Source organism: Meriones unguiculatus, chromosome 3 (genome assembly GCF_030254825.1).
Source record: "Meriones unguiculatus strain TT.TT164.6M chromosome 3, Bangor_MerUng_6.1, whole genome shotgun sequence".
NCBI lineage: Eukaryota > Metazoa > Chordata > Mammalia > Rodentia > Muridae > Meriones > Meriones unguiculatus.
Genome location: NC_083351.1, coordinates 63,016,862 through 63,035,172, shown reverse-complemented (window position 1 = coordinate 63,035,172; position 18,311 = coordinate 63,016,862). Strand labels below are relative to the sequence as shown.

Sequence of the window (18,311 nt, the reverse complement as noted above, 5' to 3'; positions counted from 1 at the left end):
TTACAAATATAAAAGCATTTTCATCCAGGGGCTGTTACGAGAAGAAACTGTGGAAATACTGTTAGTGCTTTTGACAGCACCCTCTTTGATTCTGATGGGTAAATACTTAGAAAAACTGTTGTTGATCCATATCAGTATGTTTGCTTTTGTTTAAAACTGTCACATATATCCAAATGGTTGTATAATTTGATACTCACACTTGCAAAGCATGAGAAAAAGTCCCAGATTCGAATTAGTACTTTAAATTTTTGAGCACCAACATGGGTGGCCAATTGCATAACATTAATTTTTGTCATAATAAATGAGGCCTGATGCTGCCTCATGTCTCTATGGGTGTTGATGTTTCATCTTCATTTGTGGTGTGGTCTGTGTATGCTTTGGCCTTTACATCATTGATTTATAGGCATTTTTAGTATATTTCATATATTTCAGTGTATTTTATTTTCAGAGACATGTGCTGCAAATACGTTCTCCCAGTTTCTGTCTTTCGTTGAATTTTGAATTTTGGTGCCGCACAATCTATCAACTGAATTTGACCCTTATTGGACAATCTCTGCCAATCCAAGGCCTAAGGATGCTCTAGGAGAAACTTTACAGATTTGGCTTTTGTGTCTAGGTTTAAAATCCATCTAGATTTATGTGTGTGTGTGTGTGTGTGTGTGTGTACATGGTTGTATAAAGAAGAAATCAATATATATTCTCTCTAGGTTCAAACAGTAAATTCAGCACAATTTTTTTGAAAGAAAATAAAGCAACCTAAAAACCTATACCTTACTTTTCTTGAATTGCAGTCTTGACTTTGTCGAAAGACAGTTGAACACACGTGAGAGCGTGTGTCTGATTTCTCTGGATCAGCAGAACTTCATCACTAACTTTGAAACCAATTAACAAATCCTCTATTTTTCTTTTCTTATTATCTTAAGTATTTTAAGGGGTTTCTTTGCATTTCTTCATAAATTTTATCTATCACATTTTGTCTATCATGAAAATGCATGTGATGGCACTGTGATTAGCCTCTCCTTCTTCGGCTCTTAATTTTCTTTCAGTAGTAATTTAGATGTGTCAGTGGAGAGCTCTAAAAACTCCTCAAGTGAGTCTATTGTGCAGACAGGCTTAAGAGCCACTAACCTACGTTCTTTCTTCCTCAAAATATTCTGGATATCTATAAAAAAGACTATCCCTAATGATCTCATATTAAAGCTAGGCAGGATTGTGCAAACCAATAATCCCAGGTCACCTTCTGATGCTGAAGTAAGATGTCATGAGTTAGAGTCCAAAACTGAGCTTCACAGAAGACCCTGCAGGGAGAGTGAGATGGGGGTGGAAGATTCCTCACGTCTAACAGGTGTAACAGGTGTGTGCGTTACAGAGAAGACTCATGTGCTACGTTCTTACGGTGCATCAATGTTAAAAGTGCCAGTCAAGCAGTCCTTTCGGAACACACATGTTCCAAAGTAATCTTCTACCATTATGATTCACAGGAAAGCATTTTAAAAGTCTATCAGTAGCTGAAAATGCATAATACGTATAGATCTTGTAAGGCCTGGTGGCACAGGCCAGTAATGCCAGCTCTGTGGAAACTAAGACAAAAGAATCATGAGTTCAAGGTCAGATAGGCTACAGAATAAGGTCAAGTTGACCTGTGAAAATTAGAGACAACTTGCATAGAAATAAAAATAAAACCAAGACTAGAAATGAGATTCAATAGCACCTCCCCAGGATGCCCAAGGCCCTTAGTTCAATATATAATTTTCACAAAATAACCAAAACTAAATAGAAGTGATCTGTGCCTGCACTCATTTCTTGAAATGCACATTATTTGACTATCATAGGCTGATTTTTCAAGGCTCTTTCATATGGCATATGAAACATAGCCATATGTTTTATGAATTATGAAACATATAAATTAGATCAGTTTCCTTATGGAATTTATGTAGAGAAGTAGGAAGTACATGATACACAAATATATATGTTTTTTTTTTAATTCCTGTCCTATGGAATACTTTGTAAATTTTGAGATACATCATCATTTCCTCATAGAACTCTGTAATGGCCCAAAGATATGTTCACAGCCTTGGGAATGTTCCTCTCAAGACTGAATATTAAACCAAAGCCTGAAAACTTCTGTCACTGTAATTTTATTTAAATAATTTTCCAACAGATGTTACATCTTACTTTGAGACTATATTTTAAATACTTTATTTTTTCAATATTCATTAAACCAGTATTTTCTTCTTGTCTCTAATAAGAGTAACATCTGTTTCTCCTTGTTCAATCAATCCAGCCACCTCGAGAGTCCTACTCCAAAATAATACCATTTCTACAACAGCACAGATATAATGTGCTTCATTAACATTTTGTATTTCCATCTGAGACAAGTTTTTCTAACAATTATATTTTAAGGAGATGTTAGAAAAATGTTACTAAACAGTTTAGATATTGTATGGCTTATAAAATAAGAGCAGAAGCTGAAATGTCTTGACAAACACTGGTTTTAAGTTAAACCTCACTTAGTAATTATATTCCTTTTTAATATGGAGTTAATCTTTCTGTTTTGTGAATTACTAAGCAACTGGAGACATACAGCATAAAGTAACAAATAATAATCTGATTTAAGGAGTAAGTAAAAGGTCACACATATGTGATGATAGATAGATAGATAGATAGATAGATAGATAGATAGATAGATAGATAGATAGAAGAGAGACGGACTGACAGACAGATAGCTAGTGTTACGTAGGCTTGAGACAAGCTAAAGTCATTTTGGAAGACAGAATCTCAGTTAAGAAAATGGCCTCAACAGATTGGCCTGTGGTGTATTTTCTTAACTGTTGATCCATGTGGCGGGGGGCGGGGGGTGTGTGGCTGAGCACAGGTCACTGTGGGCAGTGATACCACTGGGCTGATGATCCTGGAGTTTACAAGAAAGTAGGCTGAGTGAGCCATGAGAAGCAATCCATTATGCAAAATTCCTCCATGGCCTCTGTATCACTCCTGCCTCCTGGTTCCTGCCCTGTTTAAGCTCCTGCCCTGGCTTCTCTCGGCAGTGGAGTGTGACCTGAGAGTTGTAAGCTGAAACATGCCCTTTCACTCCCAAGTGTTTATGATCATGGTGTTTTATGACAGCAACGGAAAGCTAAGACGAACATGAACCCGATATGCATGTTTATTAATTAATCTTGCTGCTTAACTGTCTTGAGCATATATGTAATGTCTTCTGGTTATACTTTCTCCATGTGCCTATCAATAACCCCAGTCTCTTCCCAGGATCATGATGTGTGGTTTTGGTTTGTGACCCATAAAGCTCAACTAAGGCCATCAATGTGATCATTGGGTTGAAAATGTCCAGTGGAACCTAGTGGTATCATTAGTGAGAATGCAACTGAGAGCTATTCCCTGAATTTACCAGCAGCAAATAGTTCATCAGTGAGAAGTGAGGTCCCTGAGCTTCTTCCATTCATGACTCAACTGCTGATGGGCACATTCTTTTGTGTGTCTGTAGCTGCTGTGAGTTTATGTTTGAAATGGCAATAGTATATAACTTTGGAAAAGAAAATTATTTTGGAAAATGTGAGCTATGTTTTTCATTATACCTTTCAAAGTCAGTCCCAACGAACAGTCCGTTGGAGCTGTATTTACTTTTGGAAGTATTTCACTATATTCAGGACCACTTAACACCGAATAATTCGTCTTTTTAATAATTCATCTTTAAAGGGGCAGATTTTGAGGAGGGGAAAGAAGACTAATTAGCTACAAAGGAGGAAGACTTTTTGTAGTATAACTTAGAATTGGCATTGACAGCTCTTGACCAAATTACACTCAGATCCGCCCTCAAGTCAGCTAGCTTCTTGCCAATGACCTTGTACTAGTTAATTCATGCGATAGGAATATATTTGTTCGTAAAACGTATTTTCTTATTTCGTAATGATTGATAAATCTTGAGCAAAAGTTCAACAACCAAGTTTGAAATGTAGAGATAAAAAGAAAAAAAACTAAAATGAATTAAGAGCTAATTCTGAGCCAGGTACTATTCCAACTGATAATATGTGCTGGCACTTCTAAATTTATGATAGAGCTATATTCTTATGAGCATACTGCAAATTGAAAATATAAGTTGATGGCGCATTAAGTGATTCTGCCTACTGCACAGCATAGCTTAGCAGCTCAGCACAGTGACATGTCAGTCATTCATCTCGTGGGAGCGGGAATGTCTCAGTGCATGGGTCTACACCTTTGCCAAGCAGCAAGACATAGACTAATATCTCATATCATGAGATCTAGGGTAGGTTAGAACTTAGAATTCAGTTCTAACAGATTCATATTGCTTTTGTAGCACTAAAAAGCCAACAACTCATAAGTTGGCCAACTGTAAGTCAGAAGCCATCTGTGCATTTATTTCTCCCAGCAGCTCTATGAAGAGGTTAACAGACAAAGGCACAGTGATATGAACAGAAATTAGACTTGAATCCAGACAGCTGATGTAAAAGTCCATATTCTTGCCTATCATGCTGAGCCTTTTGATGATCAAAGCAAGGATCAGATAACCCTGGGTTCATTTCTGTGTCTGTCTTTTATGGGGCTTACTATTTGTGTGCTTGAATATAATAAACACAAATGAAAGGCAAGTCTAAGATAAATAAGTGTTACTAGCATGGCCATTTAAACTTTAAGTACTCTGTATCAATGCCTCTATTATTTATTGCCTTTGTAATAATATACAAATAATTTAGGAAGTTCTTTTTCTGAGCCAGTGAGATAGTTCTGCATGGAAAAACACTTGCTGTGCAAGCTTGATGACATGTGTTCAATCCTGAAATCCACTGTGGACGAAGATAATAGACTTCCAAAAAAATCATCCTCTAACCTCCATATACATACCATAGCTCACATTACACAACACACACACACACACACACACACACACACAAACACAAAACCTTGGATGGGTCTGCCCAAGGGTGAGAGATTCATTCATTGTAGGATGATGGGCAAAGGAACAACATGTTCACAGTAATGGGTAAGAAGAGGAGGAGCACCTCCCTTTTCAGTGGACTGGGAGAGGGATACAGGTGGGGAAGAGGGAGGGTAGGATTAGGAGTGGAGGAGGGAGGGAGGTACAGGTGGGATACAAAGAGAATAAACTGTAATTAAATAAATAAAAAATAATGGAAGATTTAGTATTTAGTATTATTTATTAATTAGTTTCCAATTGTTTGGTGGAAGAGTGGGAGGAAGGATTGAGGGGGACAGAGAGGTCAAAAAAGACCACAAGAAGACCTAGCCTACAGAGTGACCTGGGCCCATGGGGGCTCACAGATACTGAACCACCAACCAAAGAGCATGTATGGGTTGGAAGCAGATGCACTTAATCTTGTTGTGACTTGAGGTGCCAGCATGGGTTGATACCCATTAGGAGCCTCCCCTTCTCTGAGGAGAAGGAAAGGGGGGGGAGGAATGAGGGGAGGGAGCATGAGGCTGAGACTAAGAGGAGAGGAGGATGGGTGCTGAGATCAGGCTGTAAAGTGATTAAATAAATAAAACTAAATTTAAAAAGAGAGAGAGAGAGAGAGGAAAATAAGTTTCTCATTTATAGATGACTTGCAAAACTTTCCATAGCTTAAATGATAATTGATTCATCACTAAATAAGCATTTACTATTTAAGCAGTCTTCTTATACCTTAATTTAGTAAACTCTTATATTCTGAGATAATTTCATTAATTGACTTCCAAGCACTCTTAAAATTCATTAATATTCCATTCTATTTGAATGAAAAATTATAAAGAAATATTGGTATTTCTGTACATGCTTTTGAAAGATTCTCCAGGTTAGGACTGTGGAGATGCTTCAGTGGTTAAGAGCGAACTGCTCTTCTTAGCGTCTAACTAACTCTAGCAGTCTATTCTAAACTGCTGGTTTCTTCTCATTCTCTGGCTCATTCTGTCTTCTGTGTCTAGCTTGTTCTCTCTTCAGCCTGTCTCCGTAAACTGTCCTAGTAAATCTGCCTCCTCTTTCTCTTTCTGTCTTCACTGCTTGCTCTCTTATGTCACCTCTCTTTCTTCTCTGTTCTTGTGAGAATTTGACACATCTTATTTCTGACTCATTCTATCAAATCATTCTCTGATTCATCATATTATCTGCCCCTCAACTAGACCTCACTTTCAAACATGGGTGCTTCCTTTTACAAACTAAATTTACCTTCATTGTATAGGACTAAATGTGTGTGCTAAATGCATGTTTGTTTTCAAGCCAGATGTGTTAAAGGTGTGTGCTAAGGGTATATCAGTATTCCAGTCAGAGTAGCCATGTCACTGTATTAAAATCCCTCTACACACAATGGTTTGGGCCCTTCCTCAAAAATCATTAATCAAGAAAATGCCCAAAAGAAAATTGCCTACAAGCTGATCTTAAGAAGACATTTTCTCAGTCCTGGTTTTCTCCTCTCAGATGACTTTAGCTTGTGTGAAGTTGACAAAAAATACCATCTCAAAATAATTCAGAGTCCTTGGGAAACATAACTGAGGTTCAGTTCAGAGCTTTACATTTACCAACTATTGGAGGCTTACATTTTATTAAACATTGTCTCTCTGGTAAATAGTGCAGATAATAATATTTAAAGATTTTATGAAGTATAAATGAGTCAAATGCAAGTAAAGTACTCATCAGCATGGTTAGCTCACAGAACTCGGAATAGTATATCTATAAATACTCACATATGCAGAGATCATACATTGGATTTCTCTCTGGAGAAAACCCTCAGGCTATTACTTTTTATAACATTTGGACAAAGAAAATAGAAAAGAACCAGCATATTTTATTTTGAGCAATTTGGTCATCCTGGCTGCACTGAGAATGAATTTCATTATATTCAGGGACCCCTTCCTTTCAAAGATTACTGAGGCATAGCTATTGATGATTACCAGTAAATGTTCCAAATAGTAATTGGAATTAAAATGAGTAGAAACCACAGCTTAAACTCAGATGTGAAGAGGTTCCCTGTCAACAAAGCTCCTGCAATCTCAGGTCCAATTTTTCTGTTAATTAAGTTCCTTGAGAAAAATAAAATAACCTTTTATTTTTAATCTGATTAGAATAATAGGCCTTTTCTTGTGAACAATATATGTGGTGTTGGCAAACTTAAGCTTCCGTTTTGCGATGTTGTTTTCACGGGGATTTTTTCTGAAAAGTTTTTTGATCTTCCATGTAGAACAGTTAAAAATGTGTGTCTTCTCTGCCTGAATGACTTTGTATAATTGTGTTTGAATTTGTGATTGAATATTTGTAATAATGGCGTCCTTGAGACTTGTGTCCCCAAACTGCATTTCAGGAGAGGGCTCAGCAAACTGTAAAGACAAAAACCCAAATCCAAAATCAGAGCCATATGCTCTTATCGTTAACTCACATCCCATCGCATTTGGTGTTGGAAGGAAAATGTGAGTGTGAAAATCCATTCTTTGTGGCATCACTTGTGTGGGAGATCCCAAAGGGACATGTTAAGAAGCAAGTGCTATCTGACAGCTAACTTACTTTGAGAATAAAACTGCATCTGCATGGTAATTTTGCAGCAGAGAGAGGTTAGTTTTTTTTTTTTTCCTGCATTGCTCTTCATGAATATTTGAAAGGCAAGAAAGAAAAGAATGAAAGAATTATTTGACAGTTTCTGAGGTTCTGTATGGGTAGGAAGTTGAAACACTGAGATTAAATGTGAGAAAGCTAGTATTCCTGCTTAAAGAAAGAATGTGGCTTAACCTCCCCCTCTTTTACAATAAGGAATTGTCATACAAAATAACATATTAGTATCAAAACAGTCATATTGACCTGCAGAAATGTGGGGCCATACACATTGTTTTACATTGGTGCAGAACATACAAGCAGAGAGAGGTAGGACAGGAAAGTACCGAAGTCAGAGGAGTAGCTCTTTGATAAAGTGTTTATTACTGTGGATAGTTTGGCCTTTTCCTGAGAGCAATGACCACTGCTTCTAGCACACAGGATTCCTCCAGCAGACACTCCCATGTTCGCATCATCAGAAGCCCCTGCAAAGTACAATGGTGATCTGAAACTGGCATTCGGTGAGAGATGAGAGCATGCTTTTTTGAATAACTGGGTAACTAGGATGTCAGGTACAGATGTTGGTACAGAACAAACTTCCAAGAACACAACCTAACATTGAACCTGGCTTCTTACCAAGAATAAAAGTTCATCTATGGGACTTACTTCTTACTTTTAACATCCATCCATATGAAATGGCTGTCTGCATCATAAAAGTCATGACCAGTGAAGCCTTTTCTGCTTTCTACTGCCTGCATCTTAGCATAAGTGCATCTTTAGCATAACTATCCATGACACTTAGAAGAACAGAGCCCTACTCAGATCCACCCGAGATTCATTCCCTTGTACCTTCACACCTAACATATACATGATACACGTTTGAAGTGCTAAGTTTTTAATAAGCAATGATATAGTAAAGAAAAATGCTAACATAAGAAAGTTCCTATCAAAAGATAGGGTTTGGGGAGGTGATGCAGTAGTTAAGAGCACTGGTTCTTTCGGAGGAACAGGGTTTAGTCCCCTGAACCAACATGAAGGCTCACAACTACCTGTGATCCTGGTTCGAGAGGACATGATGCTCCCTTCTGGCCTCCACAGACACTGCACACACATGGGGTACATGCATACGTGTAGGCAGGACACTCATATGCGTACAAAAGCAGATGCACCTTTACAAGTAGGAGAAAAAGTAAATGAACACAAAGTGGGCTTGATCACCAGTAGTGGTTTGAGGGAAAAGGTCTCTGTATTAGAGGCCTTTGCCCAGGCTGTAGTGAGGGAAGGAAACCACACAGACAACACACAGAAGGCATTCCAGTTGGGACACTTGACACCTCAGTCACCGGAAGACCTTCGGCCAGTGCTGTTACGGAGCCCAGAAGCAACAGAAAATTATCATAAGGGAAATGTCATGAACCTGCTAACGTTTTTAAAAGATGATTGCACCTTTTGATCGGGAATTTAGGCTGTAATGGAAAAGAGAGAAACAAGAAAAGCATTGATGGTGCGATTTAAAATTCTACATAAACATCCAGGCATATAACCTGGATACAATTGTTGCTTGCATATGTACATTACTCACTCTCTAGGTCAAGGTGCAGTGCAGTTTTCATGTGTGTTGGCTGTATATACACGTTTGTATGTTTAATGCGTTAAGTAAACGCACTAATTCATGCTATATATTTAATAATTTGAGAATTATTTCATGCTCCTCCTTAAGAGCAATTTATGTTGTTAACCATTGAAAAAAAAATTGTACTCAATATCACCAAGTTAAGTGTTTAATCCTGAGATGTATAACACATCATCATCATCATCATCATCATCATTATGTGTACTAGTATTATTACAAATCAATGCTAGTTATAGCCATGGAACTATCTACTAAGTTCCAATAAGGTTCAGATTTTTTTTCTTTAAATTAGCATTTTTTTGTGGATGGTGTCAGCAAGTAGTTAATGCTCTTAATAGAAATAACAACAGAGTAGATACCTAGGCACTGTGACTGAAACAAACAGTCACAGTTCATGGAGTCAATCTGACTCTAGTTTTAAACATTATCATTGCGGGGTCTTCTCCTTCTTTTGTGAATCTCCAAGAAACTCCTCCCCACATATTCCAGTTTTCGCATCCAGAAAAGACCGAGGCAAACAGAAAAGACCGAGGCAAACAGAAAAGACCGAGGCAAACAGAAAAGACCGAGGCAAACAGAAAAGACCGAGGCGAAGCCTCCTCCCCTCTCATAGCAATGACCTTTTCAAGGACAAATCAAACCTCTTGGTCTCTCAGTGCTTGAAACCTTAAATACTCTTGACTATTGTCTGCTCTCTGTCAGCAGCTAATTTTCTAATTATTTACAGTAAAATGAACACAAACTAAACAAAAGAATGTTGTTTCGCTAGAAAAAGTGTGAAGAAAGAACTGAAGTATAAATTTGGGAGGTAGGCATTGTGGCCTTATTTTCTTTCTTTCTTTCTTTTTGCTGAAATATAACCTAGTCAGTTACCATATTGCCAGTTTTATAAATATTCAGATAATCCAATTCCCATGATGATCAGTACTTAATTAGCATGTTCAATTTCTCATGGATGTATCTTAGTACTTAATTTCTATACACTGTATTATATAGATGTGGTTGTTGAAAACATATATAAAAATATTTTAAAATTATAAAGATAAGGAGGGAAATTAAATCAACATTTTAAATCTATTTTTATCTCAGAATGGGATCTAACAAAGCTAACCATATATGTTATTAATTAAAATAGTTTTTCATTTCTTCTCAAATGACTTTATTCAAACCATTCTTCCCCCAAATATCCCAATTGCATTCTAATTATGTTTTTTTCCTATAAGAATCTGTTATATTATGGTTATTCAATTTGATACAAGAAAGAGCCATCTAAAATGTTAAAAATAATCAGAGAATGTAAAATATAAACAGCTCCGTGTTTTTGTAGATGAATATGTAAAATATTACATATAACACACATATATTTAGTTCTAAATACCTAATTCTGTTGATATTTAAAAAAATGTGTTTAGGGTTTAGAGAGATAGCTCAGTGGTTAAGAGCACTGTCTTAGAATTTCTTTTGGTGGACAAAACACCAAGACCAAAAAGCAAGTTGGGCTCTGTCCAAAGTTTGGCCCAGAGTCTCAGCATCTGCTTCAATCCCCTGCAGTGTGAATCCTTTCAGAGGTCCCTCATAGACTCCCATCCTGTTTCATCTCTTCCACTGCTTCTGGTGTCTATCCTGTTTGCCATTCTGAGTGAGATTCAAGCCTCCTCCCTATGGCCTTCCTTAATGTTTAGCTTCGTTAGGTCTGCAGATGTCTGTCCTATATTATAAGGTTAATATCTGCTTATCAATGAATATATACCATGCCTTCCTTTCAATGAAAAATACTGTAGTATATAAAGACCGTATTTAACTGAACCAACTGAGGACATTTTCATTTTCTACCTCCCAGGCTCTGGGCTGAATGATGGGCAGTGGCATGAGGTTCGCTTCCTGGCCAAGGAAAACTTTGCAGTCCTCACCATTGATGGAGATGAAGCATCAGCAGTTAGGACCAATAGTCCTCTTCAAGTGAAGACTGGCGAGAAATACTTCTTTGGAGGTAGGAATGCCATGGTTTAGTTTAACCAATCCTTAATAAAAAGAAGAAGAAGAAAATTTCAAAAGTTTATTAACTACTTGTATGTAATCCAAGGAACCCAGGCCTTAGGATAAAACAAGTAAAATATAATTCCAATGGATTAAAAAGTTAAGAAATTGCTGCTTCACAATAATGATAATAATGTGGTGACTCTCTACCCTTTGTTTCAAACCTTCAAATCAAAAAGCATGAAAGTGTGTTTAATTTCCATAATGTTCTTCTAGAATCAATGGCTTCAACTATGGATTGGTCACTTAAAGTGCAGAAAGTTCTCCCAAACCTTAGTCAATACTCAAGTGTCTATTTATAGAAATATATAGTCCTTTCTTGCCTTGTGCATCTTTTTTTCCTGAAGTTGTTAGGGTAATTCCACCTCTGAGCACTTATCCCATCTGTCTGGGTTTCTGAAGTATTCCCCTGGTCCTAGAGAACTTACTGAAATGTGACATATAGAAAATAAAAATTTATGAATGAATTAGTAAATTCTGTAAAATTGAAAAGATAAGCATTTTGTTTTAAATTGTCTGAAAGAAATACATGTTCTGGCAGCTGCGGAGTCCTGAATATAAGACCATGTGCTCCTATGTTGGGAAGATAACATAAAGATGTAAGTTCTGAGTTTGTCCCGACTCATTAATTCATGACATTTGTGGCTATTTATAGTACATGTTTTAAATGTTCTCAGTGAAAATTTGATAAGTCAATGAAAGTGAGACAAGATGTCTTCTGAGTGAAGAAGTGAGGTTGATTGACAGAAACAAAAGCCATTCATTCAAACAATAGTTTCCCTCCAACTCTATATTGAACATGAAAGTCATTGGGCCAAGAGTTCCTATGGCTGTCATACTAAATGGATTGCAGTTGTCAGTGAAAAAAGCTTTTGAAAGTCTTCACTAATCTCTCATCTGTAAAGCTGTTGGCCCTGTATGAGGTCACCAAAGGCCTAGAGCAGTGTCTATCCATCTCTTTCCAGTGGACAGACAAACTGCTGGAGCCTCGCATTTGTGGTATAGATTACAGGATGTGGTGTGCTGTCCTTCATTGCTTTATTGATTTGAGTTTTCAAAACCCTGTCAGGATTATCTTCAGTTCATCTTGGGTCTTTGTTCTGCCTCCCAGATATGCTGCCAGCATGGAACCATGATGTTTTTTATTTATTTTTTATTTTAACCTCATCACCTGGTTCCTCCTAGTGCATAAACAATACGTTACAGCTCCGAATCTCATGCCTGACTACTAGAACTTTAAATTACAGGGTGAGGTAACGAGACACTGAAGAATTATAAGCTGTAAACAATTCTGAGACATCTGTTCTCAAGAACAGGCTGCAGGTGGACCTGAACGAATGCCCGCCATGCCCACCTTGAGATTCTTCTAAAAGACAGTGGCTGCTAGCAGGGGAAAGAAGGAAAGATGAAGAATAATGCTCCGGGTCTCTGAGAGCCCTCAGCAAAAGCTTGCCCTAAGCAAAGCCACTGGCTGTGTGTCATCATCTTGGCTGTTTCCAACACAGTGTGCTCTCACATTTCTGTTCCTGCTCACTGAAAATTCCAGGACGGGTCAAGTGCCTGACCATGTACTTTGTTCACGTGTGAGAATAGACAAATCACAAAGAAAGTAATCGTTGAAGTTATTTCTTCAGGGAAGATTATAGCTGGTTTATCTGTTATCTCTACCTTTCTACTGGAATTTCTTAACACTTCATTAATTTTAATAATTGAAATAACAATAAAGGAGGCAATTATATTTATTTATCAACCAATTACTGGATAATAGGTTTTTAGAAATAGGCCAGAACCCATGGTTATATGGGGTACAGCTTTAAATTTCTAGCATAACTTAGGCTTTTATTTTTAATATCGCCTCTGTTTTCATTTGAAAAACAAAACAAAACAAACAAACAAAACAAACCAGCTGTGGTAAGAGAATTCCCATTGGCTTGTTTTAAAGAGGGGAAGTCTAAAGAGCATGGGCAGGGCATGCAGTTCACAAGAAGGTGCCTGATAGGGGGAGGTGACTGGACAGGAGAGCTGGCCTGAGTTTCACAGGAGTAGTACTAGCAGTGTTTAATAGAGGGAGGATACATCCATTTGCACCAGAATACAAGTCTAGTCCCAGCCACCTACAGTAGCAGTGCTGAACTGAACGAGTGGTTTTCACTATGCACATTTATTTCCTCAAGTGTTCTTTCTGAAGGCAAGATGTCCAAGATCAAAGTGCTGTTAGATGTAGTAGGTTGAGAACTCTCTTCCTGACTTTCAGACGATCATTTTCTTATTGAGCCTTCACATTGTATAGGGTAGAGACATGGCTAGGAGCTTGCTGAGAGAACACAAGAATCTCCAGGTCTGTTCTTATGAGAATGCTAAACTCATGGAGAGGATTCCACCATCAGGACGTCATTATCTCCCAGAGACCATCAACTTCAGACCTCTGCATGGTGAGGGTAATTTTTCCACAAAGAAATTCTAAGAAGGGCATAGAGGCAATCTGTAATAGTACTCTTTCAGTCCTCATTGAAAGAGGCCAGAAGTTAAGTAGCTCACTAGATAGACATGCAAATCTGTACAAACACGAAGTATTTTCTTGTTGGATTTATTTAGGAGGATTGTCCCAGGTCTTGTGCTCTTTACTTACTCCTGAAATAATGTCATCCTTTCTGTGTACATTTCAGTGTCTAAAATGTTCTTATGCACCTTGCATGCTCTATAAATTTGTTATGTAAAGCTTCTAGATGTAGTCCCAGAGCACACTGGGTTGACTGGCCCCTTGCACAATATTTGAAGAGCTGGCTAGCACCTGGCTTAGGTAATTTTTTTTTTTTAATGTCGCTGAAGTTTGTTTTCCAGCTCCTTTTTACTATACTCCCAAAATCACAGGAGCAGGAAGAATTGTACTTGGAATTTTTTGTTACTTTTTGGGATCTTCTTTGTTCCACCCTGTTAACCATTGCAGCTGGTGATCAGCCGCTAGTACAGCTGTCACCAATCTCTTCTGGTCTTGGGGAATAATTCTATTTTGAGTAGCCCACTTAATTAGAATTTGTTTTATATTATGCAAGTGTATCCTGTATATAATCACAGCCTCTTGAAAACATCTTTGCATGGAGATAACCTAGAACCCCCGGCACAGATGTAGCCCATGTTCATGTAGCCCATGAACTCCAAGTGGGTTCCTTAGGAGAGCAGAGGCTGTCTCTGACATGAACTCAATGGGCGGCTCTTTGATCACCTCTCCCTGAGGGGGAGGGGCAGCCTTACCAGGCCACAGAGGAAGACAGTGCAGCCGGTCCTGATGAGACCTATTAGGCTAGGGTCAGATGGAAGGGGAAAGGACCTCCCCTATCAGTGGACTGGGGGAGGGGCATGGGAGGAGAAGAGGGAGAGAGGGTGGGACTGCAGGGGACACAGGAGAGGCTACAGCTGGGGTACAAAGTGAATCCATTGTTCTAAATAAAAAAGTAAATAAACAAAATTTTAAAAATTACATGTTAGATCTCTCGTTTCTATAGGATGCCACCCTACCTTACCATAATCTCAGCCCCCTCTGTTAGCTGGCATATGCTGTATTGCTAGAGAGAAAGCTGAAGGTGGTGGTCCTCTAATCCATGGCTGCCCCTCCTGCCTCTCTGGTGTAGTGAGGTTGGTTCCCTATTAACCCTTTCTGATGAACAGGCTGTGTCATCAGACTGTCCTACCTTTTCAGCCTTTCTCTGACCTGACTGCCCTCTAATGATGCTTCTCTCCCACTTTCCTCCTGCTAGAAACTCCTGCTTTGTTTCTCAGTGACCGGGACAGAGCAACTTTGGTCTCCATTTTCCTAGTTCCTTCTCTCCTGAAGTGCTTCCACTTCCACCCAGTTTTTTCCAGTTGTCTCATGAGTTCTGCAGCCCTTTTAGAAAAGAGACTGTAAAGTGACCCCTTTTGTTTTCCCATGTCAGACATTTTGTTGTTGTTTCTCAGGCCCCTCCATTTCCACCTGATATTTTTCCAGTTGCACAGCCATACTCCCAAAGTTTCTTGAAACAGAATATAGGAAGAAGAAAGAGAAAATCTCTTCTGGAAACAAAACATGAGATATTCCAAAGGTAGCAGCTAAAATAATTTTATTTTGCTTGTGTCTTAAAACAAAATATCTATTTCTTTGCCATCTGCCATTTCATTTATGGCATTCGAAATCAAATTTGGCATTCTGTCTAGTCTGTGCACTAGTTTTGGCTGGCCTTTGAAATTTAGTGGGTTCTTTTTTCTTCCACCCTTCTCCTCCCCCTTTTCTTCCATCCTTTCTACTCCCTAACACTAGTCAAGAAAAAAAAAAGGATAGAAAGGAAAGAGATCCTCAAATGAAGTCAGAGGTTGGAAAGGGGGAGACATTATTGTTAGACTGCTTTCTGCTGATTAGGGCCATCAGGTTCCTTGGTGCAAGTTTGATCTACACCATCAGGATATCTACTTTCTTCTTTGTGCATAAAACTTAATAAAATTTTGACCAACAGCAACCAATAAGCAACAAACAACCCATCAAGAATCTCCTGAACAACTATCAACCACCAACAACCCACTGGGGCTCTAGCAGTTATACATCCTCTCTGAAAAATCCCCAGAATTCCAAATGTCACAAAATTGCAGAAACTATCTGCAGCTGGCGAAATCACTCCCCTGCTAGAGAATGAGACAAATCATAGTCAGCTTTTGGAATGCAGCCCTATACACTCACACGTGGGATGAAAATGAAAACATATTATTTCTGTGTTTTTTTTATTGTTTATTATTATTAGTTACATTTTATTAACTCTGTATCCCAGCTGTATCCTGCTCCCTTATTCCCTTCCAATCCCACCCACCCTCCCTCAGCTTCTCCTTGACCCTTTCCAAGTCCATGGATTGGGGAGGACCTCTTCCCCTTTCTTCTGGCCCTGTTTTATCAGGTATCTTCAGGACTAGCTGCAAAGTCCTCCTCTGTGGCCTAGCAAGACTACTCCTTCCTTGAGGGATGGGGAGGTTATTTCTGTGTTTTTTAAGGAAAGAAAAATTCCAAAATTGTCACTACAAAGTACTAAATAATAGGTTTCAGCAAACTGAAAATGGAAAAATGGGTAAAGGAGTTTATGATGTGTATTAGACTCATACAGCTGCTAAGACAAGTTGCCCCAAACTCAGTGTCTACAAGCAGCAGTCATTTGTTCTCAATTTGAGGTACAGGAAATTTGGCAGCAGGGTATGAAGTGTCAGAAGGTCTGGGTTCTCTTTGAAGGATGTAGGGAAGGAATCTTTGATATCCATAGCTACTGACAATTTTCAACAATCCTCAGGATTCTTTCTGTGAATGAAGGAAACCTTCATGCCTTCTTCTATCTTCAAATCCTCTGAGCGCCCTTGTCCATGTTTCTTTCTTGATAAGGACACCAGTCACAGGCTAAGACCCCACATTCGTCATTTTTTACCTCACCATCCCCTGGAATCTCTGTGAGAACAATTATTTCCAAATTGGGCCACATTCCCAGATCCAGCTTCAAATGTCTGCGTATCTTATAGAACAACACAGACAGCCCATACTAAGCTATAGGTTAGTTATGTAAGTCCATCGGTGCTACTTTCATTTCTCATTGCTGTGACCTGACAAGACAAAACTGAAGGGAGGAGACTTTCATTCCTGCTCACAATCTGAGGACAGTCCCTGCAGGTAATTCCTAGGGACTGGTAGTGCGGGAGAGGCAGGAGCCTATGGCAGCAACTTGTTCACATTTCGTTGGATGATGAAGCAGAGAGAAGACAGTAAGGATAGTTGAGATGTTAACTCAAGACCTGTACATTAGAGCTTTACTTGTTCCAACAGGACCCATCTCCCAATGTTCCTCATCATCCTAAATCAGTACCACTACCTGCGATCCAAACATTCAAATATAGGAACCTATAGGAGAAGCTTTACATTTAAACCATGATGCTCTTCAGTTTCAAATTTCCTAAAACTAACCCCCAATGTCTGGTCTTCTATTACCTGTTTCCAAAGGCATATCTTACAGAAGACAATCGTCAATCACAATATGAAGAAACCACAACTAAAGGGAAAAAGTCACTCAAATAAACAACATCGGGGAAAACTAAAGCCTAGGGCACACTGGGTAAAATGATCGTTGTTGGCAAAATTTGCAAAAGGAATTTTGTGACTTCTAAATAGTGCAGAATATAGAAGTGTAAGAAAATCAATAGAAAATGTTTCTGAGAGAATAGGGAACTCATTACTCTTAAATGTTGGATGTTTCTGTAGAAAGCAAAACTAGTAGAGCGAAGTAGACAGTAGTGAAATGTGTCATTATCGTGAAAGAATCTCCAGGTGTAAGGGAGCATCACGTGGGTGAGGGAGAAGAGCAGACCGTGTGGTCTAAGATCAGTGAACCATGGGAACAAAGCCTAGCTGTGGCGCAAGGGTTAGGAATCCACCTTTAATGCTTTGTGAGGTTCCTAAACTGAAATTCAAATTTTGATTTTGATATTTGCCATAATAAGAAGCTAATATTGTCAAAGAATTAATGTGGATAAAAATATTGATGAGAATATACCACACTGATAAAAGAAACTGAATCCCTAGAACCCCTATAAAAACCCAGCAGCCTCGATGGTTGACTTACAATTTCATTATGCTCAGTTGGTAGAGATCCCAAAGGCAGCTGCCTCATCAAATTAGTCAGTTCATAAGATCTAGCTGCAAATGAGGAAATCCAATAAATCAGAGAGAGTGCAGAAGACTCCCAACGTCAACTTCTGGCACCCCCCCATGTGCATACACACACATGCACATGTGAATGCAAACATACATTTTCTAAACTATGCAAACACACATACACACCATAAAACAGAGAAACATGGGGGAAAAGAATGAATTGAATCTGCCTGATGTTATTCTGCATGTGTACATTTGTATAATATTCATCAATTACCATGTATAGCAGGGAAGACTGCTTCAGGAAACCCCCTTGGTACCAGGGTGCTATGATATATAACTTATTAGCACCAAGAAATTTCCCTGGAGAGGACAAGAGCTCCACAAGGGCCAAATATATATGGGCATATATATTTCTGAGACTGTTTCTCCAACCAAGG

At 38.6% G+C, this 18,311-nt stretch overlaps 1 protein-coding gene across 1 annotated transcript in view; it reads left to right on the top strand.

Moving 5' to 3' along the window:
- Nucleotides 1-18,311, top strand: part of Cntnap2 (contactin associated protein 2) — a 2,202,731-nt gene that overhangs the window by 1,103,651 nt on the left and 1,080,769 nt on the right. The window contains exon 9 of the mRNA XM_060380093.1: nt 11,023-11,172. Within this exon, the coding sequence (XP_060236076.1) occupies nt 11,023-11,172 (150 nt within the window). The remainder of the gene's footprint in view (nt 1-11,022; nt 11,173-18,311) is intronic.